Genomic DNA, 20,021 nt, shown 5'->3' on the forward strand with positions numbered 1-20,021 from the left:
CTCTTTCTCTTTTTGCTCTTTATGTTCACACTCCGCTTTCTCTTTTTGCTCTTTACGTTCGCGCTCCTGTCTTTTTGCCGTTTCCCTCTCCTCGATGGTCTCAAAACATTCCGACAGCTCGTCATCTTTGGCTTCTAACTCAAGAATAGCCCTTAGCAGTTCTGGTTTTCTGAGTTTGTCTGAGACATCCAGACCCAACTCTCTTGCAAGCTTCAGCAATTTCGGTTAGTGCAACGACTTCCAATCCATGGCTGCTCTGAATGCTGCTTTCTCTACTGCCTACTATTGTCTTGCCGCAAACTAACCCGGCAGCAACGACAACCGCAATTACCAGCTCTGTTTCTGACACTAACAAAAGCCTGGCAAAACTCAGAAGAAGAAAGTCCCGCACTCACCAAACCTCACAGCCAAGAATTCAGCGCAGTCGTTCCACTGCAAGCACCCAGTCATCACACAGGGCTCGTTGCACTGCTCCCGGGTGGTCGTTGTGCTGGTCAGCATACAGTCGACCGCATATCTTCGCTGCTGGCCTCCGTTGTCGCGATTTCGCCGCTGGCAACCAGTTGTTGCAAATGGGTCGCAAGTCCCAAGGGTAGCGTTGGCCTGGCGGCCTGGGGCAGAGCTGGAAGCATCCGAAGGTCCTGGCAAAGGATGAGTCGACTGCTAACAGAACAACTTGTTTATTATAGCATCGCGAAAGAGCGGCCGGTCAGGTCGACCAAAGTGGAGAAATGGGAGACCACGTTACTTGACTGAATAAATCGAATCTTCTTTCTTAACGTCCGGGGGCAGCTGCTTTTATACTCTCAGAGTCGAGGGCAAGAAGGAACGGCTCAAAAGAGGCGCATGTGACAGCGGCGCACAGATACGTTGTGACAAGAAGTGACGTATCCGCCGGGCCGGTGCCGGTCAGACCTCCTCGCTTCACATTTGGGGAGCTCCTCTCCCTGGCTGCCGGGCTTTGACAAGCGTGGGCACCAACATGCACACACACACACACACACGAAGACACGTGGCATTGAAACATGCCTGGATGCGCTTAGCAGGAGGCGTTGGGACAGCGCTGAACTGGCCAAATTGTCCGCCGCTGTGAACGAAGCCCTGGCGTCCATTGCATCCGCGCTGGCTATACCGCACGTCGCAGGCGAAGCGTAACACTATCTTGTTGAGGTGACGGTAGTCAATGCAGCAGGATAGTAATCAGTAACCAGTGATGCCCACAGGCTACTGGAAAGTTCAATGATGTCTTTGTCCATCATTGTGTCTACGTGTTTCTGTATGATGGCCCTTTTTGTTGCGGAGACACAATATGGCCACCTATGAATGGGGCTGGCGTCACCGGTGTTGATGCGATGCGTGACAACAGATGTCTGGCCAAGTGGACGGTAGTCCAAATCAAAGATGTCCCGATAAGATGACAGGAGTTGACAAAGAGCTGCTGTTTGCTCGGAAGGAAGGTCAGGGGCAATCATCTTAGAAACATCGTCCGCAGGCATCGAGTATGGAGGAGTGGGTGACAAAGGTCCGTTGGATTCAGAGGTCAGAGAAGAAACCTCAAATTCTTCCAAAGGAGTGATATGCACTATGGCGATACCGTGTGGCAGCACATGCGACGAAAATCCAAAATTGAGGATGGGCACATGAGCGCAGTTTTCGCGGATCTGGAATAAGGTGATCGGCAGGGCAATATTGCGCGACAAAACCACGTCAGTAAGCGGTGACGTGACGTACTCGACATCAGGTACGGTACGACAGGGCGTCAGGAGGATATTTGTAGCTGCCTGTGGAGACAGCCTTGCAAACTCAGCAGAACATAAGCAGTGAGAAGCACAAGTTGCTGCATCGGCAGGAAGCGGCAGATCCAACTGTACAACACCTGCGGAGCAGTCAATTTGGGCAGTTTTTCGAAAGGAAGTCGAGGCCAAGAATTAGGTTGTGCGGACAGTGTTCAAAGACGATAAATAGAACAACAGTATGATGGCCCCCAATGGTCACACGTGCTGTGCACATTCCAAGGACAGGTGAAGTACTCCCATCGGCGACTCGCACAGTGGCCGGTACGGCGGGTGTCAGAACATTTCTAAGCCTTTGGCAGAGAGCAGCGCTCATAACTGAAAGCTGTGCTCCTGTTTCAACGAGAGATCTAACAGGAACACCATCAACTTCAATGTCCAGTAGGTTTCCACATGTAGGCAGGGTCAACAGAGGATTTGTGGGCCGGGTCGGAGTTGCAGCTTCACCTCCGGGAGCTGCACCGCCTAGTTTCCCGAAGTGAAGCGAGTGGTTGCAGAAGGGGACGAAGAGCGGTGAACGAGAGGCGAACGGGACCTACGACCTTGCGGAGACGGGGAGCGGCTGGATCTTGGTGGAGCACTGCCGGCGTTGATGTTGTTAGTTGGCGTATAGGGCGAGAAAGTACGATTGTCTGGTACTTGGCGGTAGTGACTCGGAGACGACCACCGAGGAGGCGACGACCAGTGGTTGCGGCAATTATGGGCGATGTGTCCAATACCGGAGCAATTAAAACAGATGGGTTTATCATCTGCTGTGCGCCAGCTGGCTGAATTGCGACAGAGTGGCGGAAAGCTTTGCGTCTGGGAGCGAGCGGCTGGAGAAATCTGGTTGGTGTTTGTATGGCGGACCGAGCAGAGAGATGGAATGCCCAAACTTGCTATTTCCTCCCGAATGACCACTTGTATAAAGGAGATAGCGGGCACGCTTTTGCGAAAGTCGGAACGAACTAGAGTTGCAGCCATAACCTCAAGCTCACGGCGAACAATGCGCGTGATATCTTCCGGTCCTGTGGGCTGAACGAACTGCAGTGGGTCTTGGCAAGAATTTGTCGCGGCGGTATTGGGCAATCGGTCTAAAGTTCGAGCAACGCGGCGGCCCTTCGCTTGTTCGAAGCACCGGCACTCCTTTATAATTGCATCCACAGTGGCACAATCCTTGCACATCAGGAGATTGAAGGCATCGTCTGCAATACCTTTCAGTATGTGACCAATCTTATCTGCCTCGGTCATGTTGTTATGAGCCTTGCGACAGAGAGCCAGCACATCCTATATGTACAGTGCTCACGGAATGAAACGCGACAGCGAGTATTTGGTAGAACCCAGCATATGTGCAGAGAACTCGAGAGTACCATGTCATGTCGCTATGAATCTGGTCACTAAAGGTGACTCTGACTCCTCTCTAAGTGTACGCACCAAAGTTACGTCGATGTGACACGAACTGCAGCCGGTACAAACGAAAGTTTGGGCATTAGTTAGCCCTAAATTGACGCGTTTCATTCCGTGAGCACTGTACATGACATAGGATTCGGTGGACGTCTGAGCGCGGCATGCAAGTTCTTTTTTTGCTGCCAGCTGACAACCGACAGGTCTCCCAAACAGGTCTCACATTCTTTTTTTGAGACATCCCAGCTCGTTAGGTCAGCTTCCTGTGTGTTGTACCATTGCGTCGCAGTTCCTCTTAGATAAAATATCACGTTTGCTAGCATCATTGTTGGATCCCACCTGTTGTCGCACACTCGCTTGTACCTCGTAAGCCAGTCCTCGACGTCGTCGTTGTCCGTGCCACAAAATGTCCCTGGGTCCTGCGGATGAGTGAGGATGATCGTTGGCACGGGCTGCTGAGGCGTTGTTGGTTGTGTCGGTTGATTTGCCATTGTGGCGGCAGGTAGATGACGTCCGCTGCGAAGTTCCGTGATTGTACCCCGCACCTTCCACCAAAATGTTGCAGGAAGAAACCAGGCCCTGAGTGTAAAATGTATATCTACAACAGAGGTATGTGACGTTCAGGCAACTGCCACACTTTGTCTCCCTCTAGTCCAATTCAACTTTTTTCTCTTCACTGTAACGATATTATCGGGATCCGGGGCACTGGAAGGCTTGAGCTCATCAATAAGTTTGATAATTCCTTCCGCGGTAATTAGTACAGGATCCATTTGGACAAAGCTATAATCACATAGGGAGTTTGGGGGAAGTGAGGTTTTTAGAGTAAAAACAGAACTAAAGTAGGAGTTCATAACATCAGATTGCAATTCAGGAGAAACCAAGGATCCATCAGGATTAGTTGGAGGAAGGCTGGCAAGTGCATTGTTTTTTTGCGAAAGCAAGTCCCAGAATTTTTTAGGGTTTTTGCAGAGTATGTTCAGCAGGTCCTGGTGATAGAGATTTTTTTTTTGAACACTTTAATCCAATCCTATACTGGTGTAAGCACTCAAAGTAATTCCGCCATTTATCACTAGAATTTATTCGTTTAGCATCTCAATAGATGCTTCTTTCTTTTCGATAATCTTCTAACGTCATTTGAGAACCAGTGTCTGTTGACATCACTGTTTATGCGTTTATGTGAAAGGAAACCCCAAGTTCATTGTTCATTTGTTCGTAATTTGCCTTGTTATAATCCCCGATAACCTTATGTTCAGCACCAGCAAATTTCAGTGGATTATCAATTGAGAACTGCAGTAAGTAGTAGTAGATCTGGAGTAGAACTGAAATTGAGAACTACAGTATCCATCAAGCCACACGACAAGGCTTATACGATGTGGCTCTGTTGCAAGAATAAGGCCTAATATATTAGTGCTGCAAGTAGGCTCAGAAACTATCTGGGTAAGATTGAACTCTAAACACAGCTCATGAAATCACCTGAATCAATGCTCGATGAAGTCAAGTGAGATCAAATAATATCAGGGAAATTAAAATCCCCAAATAAGTAGGTTTTGTTAGTGGGAAACTTTTCAAGGCTCCTAGAAATACTTTTATGAAAATCAGACACAAACAGGCAGTCAGAGACAGGTGGGCGATAACAAATGCCCATCAGTAACTTTCCACTGGGTTAATCCCGACAGCTCATTAAATGACGGCTTGGTAGGCTGCCAGATCGTTAGTACTACACAGTTGCTGCTTCCGCTCGGATGCACGAGCCTGTTCTTGTGCCCGGGCTGCAGCATTGGCATGGCGTAGACAAGCTTGTTCCCAGTTCTGCTCGCAGCATTGCAGCATCAAAAGCGGCCTGCTCCTCAGGAGTACATATTACCCATTTTGGAGATGAAGAGAAAGTGCTGCACGCCCGCTTGACTGCAATGGAGAACAACGACGTCACTACTGGCACAGCTAATGCAACGCCATGTAGATAGCACAAAGCTTTTTCACTCCGATCCATGATGTCATGTTACCTGGCCCGACTGCCATAGAATCTAATGGGGATACTCCCGACTAGGCAATAGTGATTTTGACGTCGCCGCTTTCATCACGCCAGCCTTGTCAATGAAAATTTCGGGCCAGGTAGCTGACGCCATGGATCGGAGTAAACAGGCCTTGCGCTGTCTAGGTGGTGTTGGCTAATTGCACGCCTCTCTCTCTCTCTTTTTCGCGCATATGCATGGGGTTGTGCTGGAGGAGATTTTGGTGTACAGGTGACCGACAGATGGATGGATGGACAGATGAATCGGCTAGCCATATACAGCTTCGCTATAAAAAGTCTGCTTCAACCAGTTACAATATTTTATCTTTTTCATTTAAATTACACAAACACCTCATTGAAATCAGCGCAATGATTGCTGAGAAAAACTCTTTCTCCTTTCCTCTATAGTATTTAGATCGGAGCTCCCAAGCTAAAGCTTCCTCTTGAGTAAAAATTTATTGCTTTGCTGTTGGATGTGGGACACAGCTAATAATGCAGCCTGTTGAGACAAGGCTCCACAGAGCTTAATGTTGTGTCTTCCCTACTGATTGCTTAATGTGAGCTGTTTTATTAGTCACTTGAGCCAATTGTGTACTGCTGCAGCAAGGAGGAGAGTGCAGCTGCTAAGCTTGCATGGCCTTGGCAGCCACTTTCAGCAAGTTTGTGGGCCTGGCAGCGAAGGGAGGACAAAATTGCTATGGGCATCCAGGTGCACTTGTAATGTGCCCTCCTGTATTTATGCATCTAAAAAACCAATCCGTCAATGGTTTCAGATGCCACCGTCTGGTAGATGTTGTGGTAACTGGTGGATTTTTATGACCGAGTGTCATAAACATCTGAGAACTACTCTGGAAGCAGTAAACATTTTCACACCTCAATCATTTTGTAAAAGCCTAGCTTGTTGATGCCTGGCTACTGTGTGCCTCATTAAAGTGTCACTTGTGCAGGCCCAGTAGCTTGTCACTTGGATGTTGCTCATTCGGTCATGTGGAATAAGCAATTTTACAAGTTAGAAAATTTCAGTGGTGGAGGTTTAGTGTGGAGCCCGCGGTTCCTGTGTTGAGTTCCTTTGTTTGAATTCCAGTGGAAACAACATTTTTGAAACGCTGAGTGGCTTTGCACTTCTGATGTAGGCCCGCTGATGGACAGTGAATGTGCGCTAATCTGAAGTGTGATAACATTTTGAAGGCCCACTCAGCAAGATAAAACGGTTCCTTGTCAGAGCAGGAACTGACTGTCCTTGAGCCACACTTGACCCCTAGCTCCCTGTTAAAAAGCTTTGAATCTGGAGAGGTCGCCACTGGAGACTGATCCCTGAAACTCTGACACACAAGCCTTGTTGAGTGAATGATCGAGCTTTACCCGACATATCATTGGGCTGTGCGACATTAGGAGGACTGGTGAGGGCCCACACAATGCTGAGTAATCGCCATCTCTACAGTAAAAGTCTTGTGAATAAGATAAATTACTACGGGGTAGGGTTTTGAAGTTTTAAAGATGTAGGCAGGCAACGTTGATAAATCTCACAGCAATAACAAAAGGGTACTGTCGTCAAATGTGCATTGAAAGTGAATAAGTGCTGTAAACTCAAAGTGGTATGTGGCAATAAGTTATCAGTGGAACAGGTCAGGATTCAGTATACTGTGACTTGAGTGCATAAGATAGGGATAAAACAGGCTGGAGGACATGCGTTTCTGAAGTCTAGTAGAGGAGATTTAAGACTGGAAATCGGGGCTAGTTGGATTGGATTTGTGATGGTTATGCACTTGTTTATCCATCCTTTGTCTTCGAGCTGAGCTGAGGTTGTTAATTCGAGTAGATGAGGTCTATTGCTAGATTTAATGGAAAGGAATTGGCTGCAAATAATGCATTCCTTTTTTTAATGTAGAGGTGTATTCAGTAATGTGCATTGGAAAAGGGCAACTGGGGAAACATTAGATTTCATTCCCTATACCGCTCCCTGCATTGTGCAGAATAAAGAAATGCCAAGTAGGGTAAAGGAAAGTGATGAAAGGATAGTAAGGGGCAGTATGGTTTAGTTGGCAAAAAACTGGCCAGCCTTTCAGCAGAGGTGGGAAAAGCTGCGGGTTTTGGGTGCTGCTCACAAGCAGCTATTGAGTCTTTGTAACAAGAGAATGATAGATCTTATTCTCTCCCTCTTTTACAAGGCTAGAATGTCTTGTTGGGGCTGTGAAATTCAGCGTGCTAAAGCTTAGCATTCACTGGCAGCTGCACTTGTTTTACAGTTTCCTTGAATGGCTACTGGCTGCGCAGTACAGCAGATAGCCAGGACACAGAATGATAAGACTGGCACTGAACATTCAACTTGCATTTTAGCAGAACCAAAATGCGTACCTGTGCATGCGATGAAGTGTGGAAGAAAACAGTCAAAACCCTGCAGTTCCTGAATTACAATAATATATTTAAAGAATTGGCAAGCTTCAGTGATTCCTCTAGCACTGCACTCATTTACTGTGGCAAGAGTATGTTTTCAAAGCGGCCACTTCCATCTTTTGAAGAACAACTTTTTGTGTTGCTTCTGGCATTGTTCGTGTACGCCACAGTTTAGCCTGTTGTAGCATCTGAAATATGTGCACAGAGGGTGCCACTCTGCGTGATGCCAGTAAAATTGATTACGAAGAACGACTGAGGAATATGGAAGAAAGTAAATGGGCTGGGAGCGTGTCCAGGTATCTGTACAGGAAAAACATTGATTCACAGGGGAGGAAAAGAACTAGGAAGCTTACCAGCAACTATGCGGCCTGTAGGGTGGGCAACACAGCAACAAAAGACGTCAAGCAGAAAGTCAGAGAGGCTGAAATAATCTCATTGGTGGCGGTAATGGAAATGAAACCAGCCATGAGTAACTACTTAAGAGGAAAAAACGAAATCAGGAAAGAAACAATTTATGACAACTCAAAGGGAAGCTCATTACTTCTCGAAGCGAAATAGGGATGCCTTAGAACATGCAACTATAGAGTGAGATATAAGAAGGCAGAAGCATGTGCTTGCTCCGGTAAAGCTAGGGAAACGATGGAGCAAATCTTATTGGAATGTGAAGATATTTGCCCAGTGGTCGATTTAGGTACCACTGGCCTTCTTGAAGCCCTTGGTTTCATAAGAGCAGGGGAAGTAAACATGTCTGCAGTAGAGATTAGTAAGGGGTCATTGGGAGATTGGCGGACTAAAAGTAGGGAAATGACAAAAAACGGAGACGTACAAAAACAAAGTTCGCAATTGGGGGTCATACAGTTTGGTTAGGCAAATTCATAGTGGTTTTTAACGCGGAGCTTTTTTTGCCTTTTCCTTCGACTTTCTTACTGCTGCTGCTGCTATGGGCTGCTGCTGTCATGCACACCGTGTGCATAGGGGGGTTCAGAGCCTGTGTATAGTTGACAGGTGCAAGTAAGAGAGGAAAGGAGATGGGAGAAACTCGTTTTCACCCCACTGCGTCGAACGTGCACAATACTCTCTGGAGCTCCCTGGCCCTCACCACATTAGCCGCTTGAAAGCTGTAATTATCCGTGGCTCCTCTCAGAAGCATTGCAGAAACTGCAGCACTTCCTTTTCTACTAACTTGCCCCGATGCAAGGCCAGAGGGGAAACAGATAGTACAGTAGAGAGAAGAGAAGGAGAGGGAGGAGGGGAGGCTCTTCCCATACAAGAGAGGGGGAGGTAATGTGAGAAGGCAAGGAAACCCGACTACTGTAGGGCAGCGGTTGCAGGGACACAGGATAAGCTTAAGTTCAAGGTACACTACAGTACAGTGCGTTGCTGCTATTTCTGAAAAATAAACGCCATGCAAATATGTCAAGCGGGCAACTTATGCAGGGTGTGCAGAAGCCAAAGCCACATTAATTAAAGCATACCGCAGAGTCCAGGAGACACTACGGAAGTGGTCGACCATCAAATCAACACTTCTGTGGCCGCCGCGTCAGCTTTGCAGCTGTGGCGTTGCTAGAGGTTGTGCATTTGATCCCAATTGCAGCAGCTGCATTTCGACGGGGGTGAAATAGAAAACGCATCTGCACTTAGGTTGGGAAATGTTAAAGGGCATCACGGTGTCAAAATTAATCCAGAGTCCACCACTACGGCATGCCTCATAATCCGAGTGTGGTTTTGGCATGTACAGGCCCATAATCCAGTTCAAGTTTAATACTTCTGCCACAATGGTGGCAGAAGTATTAAGCAGGAATGGTGCTGTCCTGCTGTTCTCTCCTCTGTGATTTCTTTTCCTATATAGCACTGGAAATGTCAGATCTCTAGCTTTCAAGTAGACCAGCACTGGTTAAAGGGCTAGTTAAGGCATTATCTCTTTTGTGGCCATTGGGAAATACTCTTTCCACATGCTATATGTGTACAACAAGGCTGTTGGAAGTATTATTTCCACTACAGGACCGTGTCACCAACTTACAGAATCTTTGCAAAATTTTTCAGTTGTTTTGGTGCCTTTCGTTGCCACAGAAATTTATCTACAGCACTTCCTGCCCTTTGAGCCAATCTCAGCGATGTCATCTTATTACGTTGCATGAAATGCAGCTTCAGGAGGTGCGAACAAGCTTTGAATAAATGTCATTAGAGAAATAGCATTTTTCATTTCATTTTTTTCTGCGAGTATGTTGTGTTGTGAATATGTGTTGGCATTGCAGCCTGGAGTGTAGCAGAAAAGTGGGTGCAATATATTTGGCAAGGCACTGCTGTGCCATTTGGTTCCTGCATATGAGACAGCGATGGAAAGTGAAGAAGTTTGCAGTTTTTTCTTTTCTTGCTTTCTGCGTCACAGGAAAGCATCCCAATTGTTCTGTGGTTTCTGAAGCAATAGGAAAGAACAAGTCCTTTTTTTCTTAGGTTTTTCTTTTGGGGAGTAGGAAGAATACTTTTCACTTCTTCAAAAAAAATATAAAGTTTTCCCAGGGAACATTCACGCCCATTTCTTGTGGGAAAACCACATCAGTAGACTCTAGAGAAATTTGCCTGTTAAAGGGCATTAAACCAAGCCGGAAGTTGGTACGATATTACAGGGAAGTCTGCGTACCTGCAGACTTCATATTTGCTACTGAAGTATTGGTGGCAGGTATGAGGAAGGAGACGGCTGTGTGTCTCGTCCGTGTTCCCATCTGTTGGCACTGCTGGTTGCCATTCATGAAGAATGTGCAACAAAGGGCTGTGATGTTCCTCTAGTGTACATTCTTCTGATGTGCTCTTTCTTGTTTCTGATCCTCTTGTGTCCCTGTGTTTAGCATTCTGCTGTACTGTGACGGAGTGGAGCTGACGTTCGAGGGTCCGGATGCCCACCAGTTCCATGGCACCAGGAAGGGGCGCATCTACCTCACCACGCACCGGGTGAGTGCCACCTGGTGTTGGCGCTGGCTGCTGCTTCTTGTCCCTGATTTCCTGTGTTCCGAGGGACCACCTTCACTGTGCTTGCGACTTTCAGTTTAACGAGGCTGGTAGGTGAGCTTGTTGAATAACATTCGTCGTTTGCACTTCTATAGCTCACAGAAAAAGATGAGAAATGGTGAAACTGCAGGACAAGGCACTTACTCTCAGCTGATTTGATAGTACAAGTTCGACATAAATGCATGTAGAAATAATTGTGCATGAGGAAGAAATTCTAAAGAAAGAATGATAATTCATTGTAAAGAAACCTTCAAACCAAAAGCCATACATGCACGTGTTGACAACCAATAAGTACAAATTTCTTAACGCTTTTAGGGTTGATTTTTTTTTGCCAGATGTGACTCCTCAGGGTCTTAATTTTTTATTGCAGATTTAAAATCTTGAGACTGACCTATATAGAAAAAGAAAATTTTTTTAGTCACCATAAAGTGACAAAATACATATTTTCTGCAGGTAAACATGCATTGTTTATTCATGAATATAGATGGACTTCCATAAGTACTTAATATAAGAATACAAAATTATGTACACTGAAGTAGATATACAGTATTTTCATTCGGCACTTCAGCTAGTAGTCCGCATTAGGGAATTGACGCTCTACTCACTTTCAGCAGAGCAGGCAGCGCACACGCCCATGGCATAATAGAACCGTGTATGTGAGCGCACGCGAAAAAGCTTGATGGTTGTCAGCCCTTAAGAAAAACCAAAATGAGTCAGAAACTTGCAGTAAACTGTATTTATTGCAATAATCCTTCGTTCTTTCGTCAAGGAGGGGCAATCAGTTCTCTCGAGCTGAGCCTCGAGAAGCGAAACACAGGCACAGCAGATCGTTTGTACACGGCAGCATCATTAGTGCCGGCTTATGAACAGATGTAATCGCACCCCTGTGAGCAATAGATAGGCGAGCATCTTGCAGTAACCCTTTGAGAGAATAGAAACTGGATAGACAACACTTTTTAGGAGTGCAACGAATGTAACAGTTCACGAGACTAAACCAGGACTAACCGCCACGCGCCTACGCGGATACGCGAATACGCGAGTGGTTGCTGAAATGCCAGTGTAAGGGCACATTCACACCGGCGACTTGAGGAGGTCGGGCGACGATTTGCGACTCGCGACCAAAAAGTGACCGAAGGCGACTGATGTTCACACCGGCAAGCCCGGCTGAGCGCGACCCGCAAGTCGCAATCCCGGAGATTATCGCTCTCAGCGAGAACTCTCGGAATCTACGCGGAATTTGAACGCGAGGCCGGATGTAGACACACGAAAGATCACTTCCGGTGCGCCGCTGATTGGTTTATCAGTTTTGCGACCACGGTCGCGCGACTGAAAAATCGCGCAGAGAGCGACTGGCCCAAAATGGTCGCTTTTCAAGAAAGGCGACCGTTTGCGACCATTTGCGACTGGTCGCTTTGCGACCAACTTGGTCGCGCGACCACTGTCAGTCGCCGGTGTGAATGTGCCCTAAAGAAGCCATGGAAGAAAATCCAAGGCCGCTATTTGGTAGTGACGTCCTTTCCCAATTCCATGCCTTTCGGCACATTTTACGTTCGGAAGTAGCCACGTTCTATGCTCCACCCGGGGCGCGTGTGTACAATTGCTAGTAGGTACAGCGGGGCGTGGTGCTTGCGGAGACGCCAGACGTGTGCGCGCATGCGCAAGAGTGGGTGCGAGAAAGGAAACGTGGAGACTATTGCTTCTTGAATACATGACTCTGCCTAGGTACTACGGAGAAGTTTCCTAGCGCATGTTGTATGTGTTTGTCCCTAGGCGTGCCGGCAGAAGTTGCGGGGCGTGGTAGTGCTGAACTTAGCGTCGCAAGTTGGCGGCTGAACGTAATTATATTTATTCATTTATATTTTTTATGAATTGAAACAATGTGTAATTATTTCAAATTATTCCCCACAGAGGTATCTGCGTCAGCAGGCATTTGGTGTGCTGCAACACCACATACCGGAGCACACTAGGCTTGGCCCCTCCCGCGTGTAGCCGTGCGCAGCTTAGTCACGGCTGGGGAAAGGGGGATCCTGGGGGTTGAGCCGATGCTGGGTGTTTGGACCTTTAAGGCCCCCTGGCGGAGGCAACGTGCCCCTTTGGCCTCTGCTTCACATAGACAGCACCTCCAGAATGACCCACCTGGGGGAAATCTGCAGTTGTCTTTTCCTGTCTCTCTCTCCTCAAATCTTCGTCTTTCTCTCTCCCTTTTTGACCTTTCCTGTCTTCTTCTTTTTTCATTTTACTTCGTTTCCCCGTGGTGGCAAGGGTTAATCTTGTGTGGCTATCCTACCTTGGGTACACCATATTTGGTTATAGTGACGGCCTACGGCTGGTGTCATGCAAGCTTGTACACAAGCTCTGCCGCGCCCCCTCGTTGGGTTCCGTGGTGGGCAGTTGGCGCTGTTGCCGAACATGCACATTTTTTATGGCAGGGCAAACCTCTGTTGCCTATGATCGGCGTCTGAAAAGATGCCGTAGCAAAGTACCGTTCTAGTTCTCCATTCAAAGCAATGCTCCACCTTTCCCCAAGTACTATGTAATCCACAGCAAAAGCAACGTGCTAGTAAGAAAGCTCTCTCCATTCCTTGTAGCCAAGTGCCTAAAAGAAAAAATCGGACCGACGTACAAAGCCTCCAAAATGTCTAGTGGGGACCCCCTGCTTAAACTAAATGATAAAGATCAAGCAGAGAAATTCTCTGACCTTATCAGTATAGGCGACACGACAGTGACAGTGTAAGCCCACAGAACACTTAATACAAGCAGGGGAGTGATATCTGAAGAAGGCTTTATTCGCTTGAGGGTTTCCTTAAGGGCTTCAAAGAACAAAATGTGACAAAAGTACAAAGAATGGTCATCCGCAGAAGTGACCAAGAAATCCCCACCAAACATGTTATACTCACCTTCGGAACAAGCGTAACGCCTACTTCACTCGATGCAAATTATGTTAGTCAATGTGAGACCATATATCCCGAACCCCAGACGATGTTTCAAGTGCCAAAGGTTCGGACATGCTCCACATGCATGATGAGGCCAAACAACCTGTGCTGAATGCAGCTCCAAATGATCACCAATCTGACAACTGCACCTCTTCGCCACATTGAGTTAACTGCAAAGGAGATCATCCAGCTTACTCGGTCTTGCCCTTGTTGGAAAAAAAAAAAGAAGTAATTGTACTAACTGTTAAGGAAAAAATCTTGTTCTATGAAGCACGAAACCGATTGTCATACCTTTCGCGAAGAAGTTATGCCGATGTGACGCAGGTGGAGGCAGTGTCACAGAGGCCTCGGGAGTCCTCCGAGCCCGGTATAGTGGTCTTGCAGTGACCCTTCCCGCCCCTTAGGTAGAAGCAGCCAACGCTGCTCCATCCTCTTCAAAGGCCCTGCAGACACCAGTCCTGCTGGGCCCTAAGATCAAGCAAACTCTAAGACCCGAAACACGTGTCTCGGCACGAAACTCTCGGTCCTCCAGCGCCTCAGAGAGAGCGATGGAGGTCGACGCAAAAACCCTGGTGTCATCGACAGCGAAGGACAAGCGCTCTCTAGCGCGCGGAACGAGGGACAAAGTCCCAGTAGCCACTCTAAATAAGAAAGCAATAACCTAAAGGTTATCGCTCCTTTGTGTTAGCCTTTTTAAATTTATGTCACCTAACATCTTACCTCTTATTCTTTCCGTAGTGCCATTTCTTACCTTTCGATTTGAAAATGGCTTTTATTATCCATTGGAACTGTAGAGGTCTCATACACAATCTAGGGGACATCAAAGACATTAACAGCTTCTCACCAGTTGCAGTGTGTTTACAGGAAACCAATCTCGGTCCAAAAAATAGTCAAGTTCTCAAAGGTTTCACCGTTGTCCGAAGGGACCGCAAATGTTCCAGCCGTTGTCAGGTAGAGTGACTATAGTCGTGCAGGGCAGCACTCCTACCCGAAATGTCCATTTGAATACTTCTTTAGAGGTTGCAGCTGTGACCATTCTATCTTACAAAACCATCACCATTTGCTCGCTGTTTATTCCACCCCACACAAATTTTACTACTAAACAGTTAGAAAATTTAACAGATCAATTACCGGAACCACTTGTTTTAGTAGGGGATTTTAATGCTCATTCTACTCTTAGGGGCAGTGTCAAAACTGGCCAAAGAGGACGGCTGGTTGAAGATTTTATTTTATCCAATGATATCTGCCTTTTAAATTCAGGTGTCCCAACCTACTTCTCACCAACTTCCCATACTTTTACTTGTTTAGATTTAGCTTCTTGCTCACCATCTCATTTTAATGATCTTAAATGGGAAGCCCTCGACACATCATATGGTAGTGATCACTTACCTGCAGTCATTAAACTCTTGTCGTCACCACGAATCTTAAACGTTACGCCACGCCAATGGAAATTACAGCTCGCTAACTGGCCGATTTTTATGGAGAACTGGAAACTGGAAGATGTTTTTTCGCTAGACCTAAGTGTTCATGAACTTAAAAAACTCACTGAGGTCCTAATCTCAGCGCCAGAAATGGCGATACCCCACTCATCGGGTATTGTGCACAAAAAGCTGAACCCTTGGTGAGCGAAGGAGTGCACCGACGCTAAAAAAGAACAAAATGAGGCCTGGGGAATCCTACGGAGGTACCCCACCTATAGCAACCTCTTAAACTTCAAACAAGCCAAAGCATGATTCATTCGAAGACACGCTGAAAAATCATCATAGCAAAAATATGTATCTTCAATTAATAGTACAGTCACATCGAAACGAATGTGGGACCAGGTGAGGAAATTCAGAGGAGAGTACTCATCTTACATAATACCACTACTTACATGTCCAGGCACACAAACAACACTACAGGACCAGGTCAACTTATTAGATGAACAATTTTACTTCTCCAGCTCAGCAAACTGTTAAAATACATTCTTAAAATATAAACAGTCGTCAGAGAAACAGACTGCCCACCACTGGGGTTTCAGCTGAAATGTATAATAACCCCCTCACAATACATGAATTGAACAGAGTTCTTTCTGCCTGTAAAAAAACAACAGGTCTTCAGCGTGTCCACTACACAATGCTGGCACACCTATCTCAAGCATCAGTAGGGGCACTTCTTAAATTTTTCAACAAGATATGAAAGTCGGGGGTAATGCCTACAGATTTGAAAAATGCGGTAGTAGTACCTTTTCTGAAGTCTGGTAAACCCACAACATCCCCTAGCAGCTATAGACCCATCGCATTAACAAGCTGTCTAGCCAAATCCTGTGAGAGCGTCATAAACATAAAACTCGCATTCATCCTTGAAACAAGAAGCCTAATAGACATGCACCAGTGCGGATACAAGAAGGGCTGCTCCACCACTGACCATCTTGTGCGACTAGGACATGAGATACATGGCGCGTTTCTACACCAAAAATACTCTCGTGCTCTTCTTCAATTTAGAAAAGGCGTATGATACCACGTGGCGATATAGAATGTTGAGACCTAGTTGACCAGGGAATTCGTGGCAGAATGCTAAATTATCTATGTGATCTCATGTCAAATAGAATGTGTCAAGTACATCTCGGCACAATACTTTCACGCACAATTACACAAGAAAATGGCGTTCCACGAGGTTGCATTCTGTGCACGACACTTTTCACAGTCAAAATGAACTCTGTTAATAAGATCATCTCATCCTCTGTTATGCACTCATTATATGTTGATGATTTGCAAGTGGCTTGCCGTGCTTCAAATTTACCCACCTGCGAAAGATGACTACAAATAACAATAAATAATCACGCAATGGGCTGACAAAAATCATTTCCATTTTTGAACAAACAAAACTGTTACAGTTCTCTTCTCCCAGAAACGAGGGTTACACTGCACTCCGGTTCTTACGTTGCATGGTACGATGCTGCTGGTCAAAGAAGACCACAAATTCTTAAGCGTAACTTTTGACACAAAACTTAATTTCCTGGCCCACATTAACGCAACTAAAAGTAAAGCAAATAAAGCACTAAATGTCATTAAGGTTCTATCGCACAAGCACTGGGAATCTGACCGAACATTTCTATTACGTATATACCGATCTCTTGTACGTAGCATCCTCGACTACGGAAGTGTATTTTATGGTGCAGCTAGGCAGTCCTACATTAAGTGACTTGATACAGTTCACAATCTTGGCCTTAGACTGGCAAGCGGTGCCTACAGAACATCACCTGTCCAAAGTTTATACGTTGACTGCAATGAGCTGTCCTTACAGCAGCGCAGAGCACTAACACTTTCCTACACGCTGAGAATTCAGTCATCACCACAACATATATACTACAGCATCGTAACCTAGTGCAAATCACGGGTACACTATACAAACTAGCCGAACATGATTTGGCCACTTATCTTAAGTCACGAAGCATAGTGTCAGACTTATGAAGTTCCTCATCAGGCCCTGCAGGCTGCTGAAAGGCCACCAAGATTGCCCCCATGGTACAACTTTTCACAGCTATGTGACTGGACACTAACACATCTAAAGACAAAAGACATTCCATCATCATCATCATCAGCCTGGTTACGCCCACTGCAGGGCAAAGGCCTCTCCCATACTTCTCCAACAACTCCGGTCATGTACTAATTGTGGCCATGCCGTGCCTGCAAACTTCTTAATCTCATCCGCCCACCTAACTTTCTGCCGCCCCCTGCTACGCTTCCCTTCCCTTGGGATCCAGTCCGTAACCCTTAATGACCATCGGTTATCTTCCCTCCTCATTACATGTCCTGCCCATGCCCATTTCTTTTTCTTGATTTCAACTAAGATGTCATTAACTCGCGTTTGTTCCCTCACCCAATCTGCTCTTTTCTTATCCCTTAACGTTACACCTATCATTTTTCTTTCCATAGCTCGTTGCGTCGTCCTCAACTTGAGTAACACCCTTTTCGTAAGCCTCCAGGTTTCTGCCCCGTAGCTGAGTATTGGTAAGACACAGCTATTATATACTTTTCTCTTGAGGGATAATGGCAACCTGCTGTTCATGATCTGAGAATGCCTGCCAAATGCACCCCAGCCCATTCTTATTCTTCTGATTATTTCCGTCTCATGATCCGGATCCGCCGTCACTACCTGCCCTAAGTAGGTGTATTCCCTTACGACTTCCAGTGCCTCGCTGCCTATTGTAAATTGCTGTTCTCTTCCGAGACTGTTAAGCATTACTTTAGTTTTCTGCAGATTAATTTTTAGACCTACTCTTCTGCTTTGCCTCTCCAGGTCAGTGAGCATGCATTGCAATTGGTCCCCTGAGTTACTAAGCAAGGCAATATCATCAGCGAATCGCAAGTTACTAAGGTATTCACCATTAACTTTTATCCCCAATTCTTCCCAATCCCGGTCTCTGAATACCTTCTGTAAACACGCTGTGAATAGCATAGGAGATATCGTATCTCCCTGCCTGATGCCTTTCTTTATTGGGATTTTGTTGCTTGCTTTATGGAGGACTACGGTGGCTGTGGAGCCGCTATAGATATCTTTCAGTATTTTTACATACGGCTCGTCTACACCCTGATTCCGTAATGCCTCCATGACTGCTGAGGTTTCGACAGAATCAAACGCTTTCTCGTAATCAATGAAAGCTATATATAAGGGTTGGTTATATTCCGCACATTTCTCTATCACCTGATTGATAGTGTGAATATGATCTATTGTTGAGTAGCCTTTACGGAATCCTGCCTGGTCCTTTGCTTGACAGAAGTCTAAGGTGCTCCTGATTCTATTTGCGATTACCTTAGTAAATAGTTTGTAGGCAACTGACAGCAAGCTGATCGGTCTATAATTTTTCAAGTCTTTGGCGTCGCCTTTCTTATGGATTAGGATTATGTTAGCGTTCTTCCAAGATTCCGGTACGCTCGAGGTCATGAGGCATTGCGTATACAGGGTGGCCAGTTTCTCTAGAACAATCTGTCCACCATCCTTCAACAAATCTGCTGTTACCTGATCCTCCCCAGCTGCCTTCCCCCTTTGCATATCTCCCAAGGCTTTCTTTACTTCTTCCGGCGTTACCTTTGGGATTTCGAATTCCTCTAGACTATTTTCTCTTCCATTATCGTCGTGGGTGCCACTGGTACTGTATAATCTCTATAGAACTCCTCAGCCACTTGAACTATCTCATCCATATTAGTAATGATATTGCCGGTTTTGTCTCTTAACGTATACATCTGATTCTTGCGAATTCCTAGTTTCTTCTTCACTGTTTTTAGGCTTCCTCCGTTCTTGAGAGCATGTTCAATTCTATCCATATTATACTTCCTTATGTCAGCTGTCTTACGCTTGTTGATTAACTTCGAAAGTTCTGCCAGTTCTATTCTAGCTGTAGGGTTAGATGCTTTCATACATTGGCGTTTCTTGATCAGATCTTTCGTCTCCTGTGATAGTTTGCTGGTATCCTGCCTAACGGAGGTACCACCGACTTCCAGTGCACACTCCTTAATGATGCCCACAAGATTGTCGTTCATTGCTTCAACGCTAAGGTCCTCTTTCTGAGTTAAAGCCGAATACCTGTTCTGTAGCTTGATCTGGAATTCCTCTATTTTCGCTCTTACCGCTAACTCATTAATCGGCTTCTTATGTACCAGTTTCTTCCGCTCCCTCCTCAGGTCTAGGCTAATTCGAGTTCTTACCATCCTGTGGTCGCTGCAGCGCACCTTGCCGAGCACGTCCACATCTTGTATGATGCCAGGGTTAGCGCAGAGTATGAAGTCTATTTCATTTCTAGTCTTGCCGTTCGGGCTCCTCCGCGTCTACTTTCGGCTATCCCGTGTGCGGAAGAAGGTATTCATTATCCTCATATTCTGTTCCGCAAGCTCTACTAATAACTCTCCCCTGCTATTCCTAGTGCCTATGCCATATTCCCCCACTGCCTTGTCTCCAGTCTGCTTCTTGCCTACCTTGGCATTAAAGTCTCCCATTAGTATAGTGTATTTAGTTTTCACTCCACCCATCGCCGATTCCACGTCTTCGTAGAAGCTTTCGACTTCCTGGTCATCATGGCTGGATGTAGGGGCGTAGACCTGTACGATCTTCATTTTGTACCTCTTATTAAGTTTCACAACAAGACCTGCCACCCTCTCGTTAATGCTATAGAATTCCTGTATGTTACCAGCTATATTCTTATTAATCAGGAATCCGACACCTAGTTCTATTTTCTCCGCTAAGCCCCGGTAGCACAGGATGTGCCCGCTTTTTAGCACTGTATATGCTTCTTTTGGCCTCCTAACTTCACTGAGCCCTATTATATCCCATTTACTGCCCTCTAATTCCTCCAATAGCACTGCTAGACTCGCCTCACTAGATAACGTTCTAGCGTTAAACGTTGCCAGGTTCATATTCCAATGGCGGCCTGTCCGGAGCCAGTGATTCTTAGCACCCTCTGCTGTGTCGCAGGTCTGACCGCCACCGTGGTCAGTTGCTTCGCAGCTGCTGCGGACTGAGGGC

The 20,021-nt window shown here is 46.1% G+C and overlaps 1 protein-coding gene across 1 annotated transcript in view; it reads left to right on the forward strand.

Annotated features, from left to right (window-relative positions):
* Nucleotides 1–20,021, forward strand: part of LOC135908135 (WW domain-binding protein 2-like) — a 180,006-nt gene that overhangs the window by 33,801 nt on the left and 126,184 nt on the right. The window contains exon 2 of the mRNA XM_065439901.2: nt 10,428–10,530. Within this exon, the coding sequence (XP_065295973.2) occupies nt 10,428–10,530 (103 nt within the window). The remainder of the gene's footprint in view (nt 1–10,427; nt 10,531–20,021) is intronic.

Source organism: Dermacentor albipictus, chromosome 8 (assembly GCF_038994185.2).
Source record: "Dermacentor albipictus isolate Rhodes 1998 colony chromosome 8, USDA_Dalb.pri_finalv2, whole genome shotgun sequence".
Taxonomy (NCBI): Eukaryota; Metazoa; Arthropoda; class Arachnida; order Ixodida; family Ixodidae; genus Dermacentor; species Dermacentor albipictus.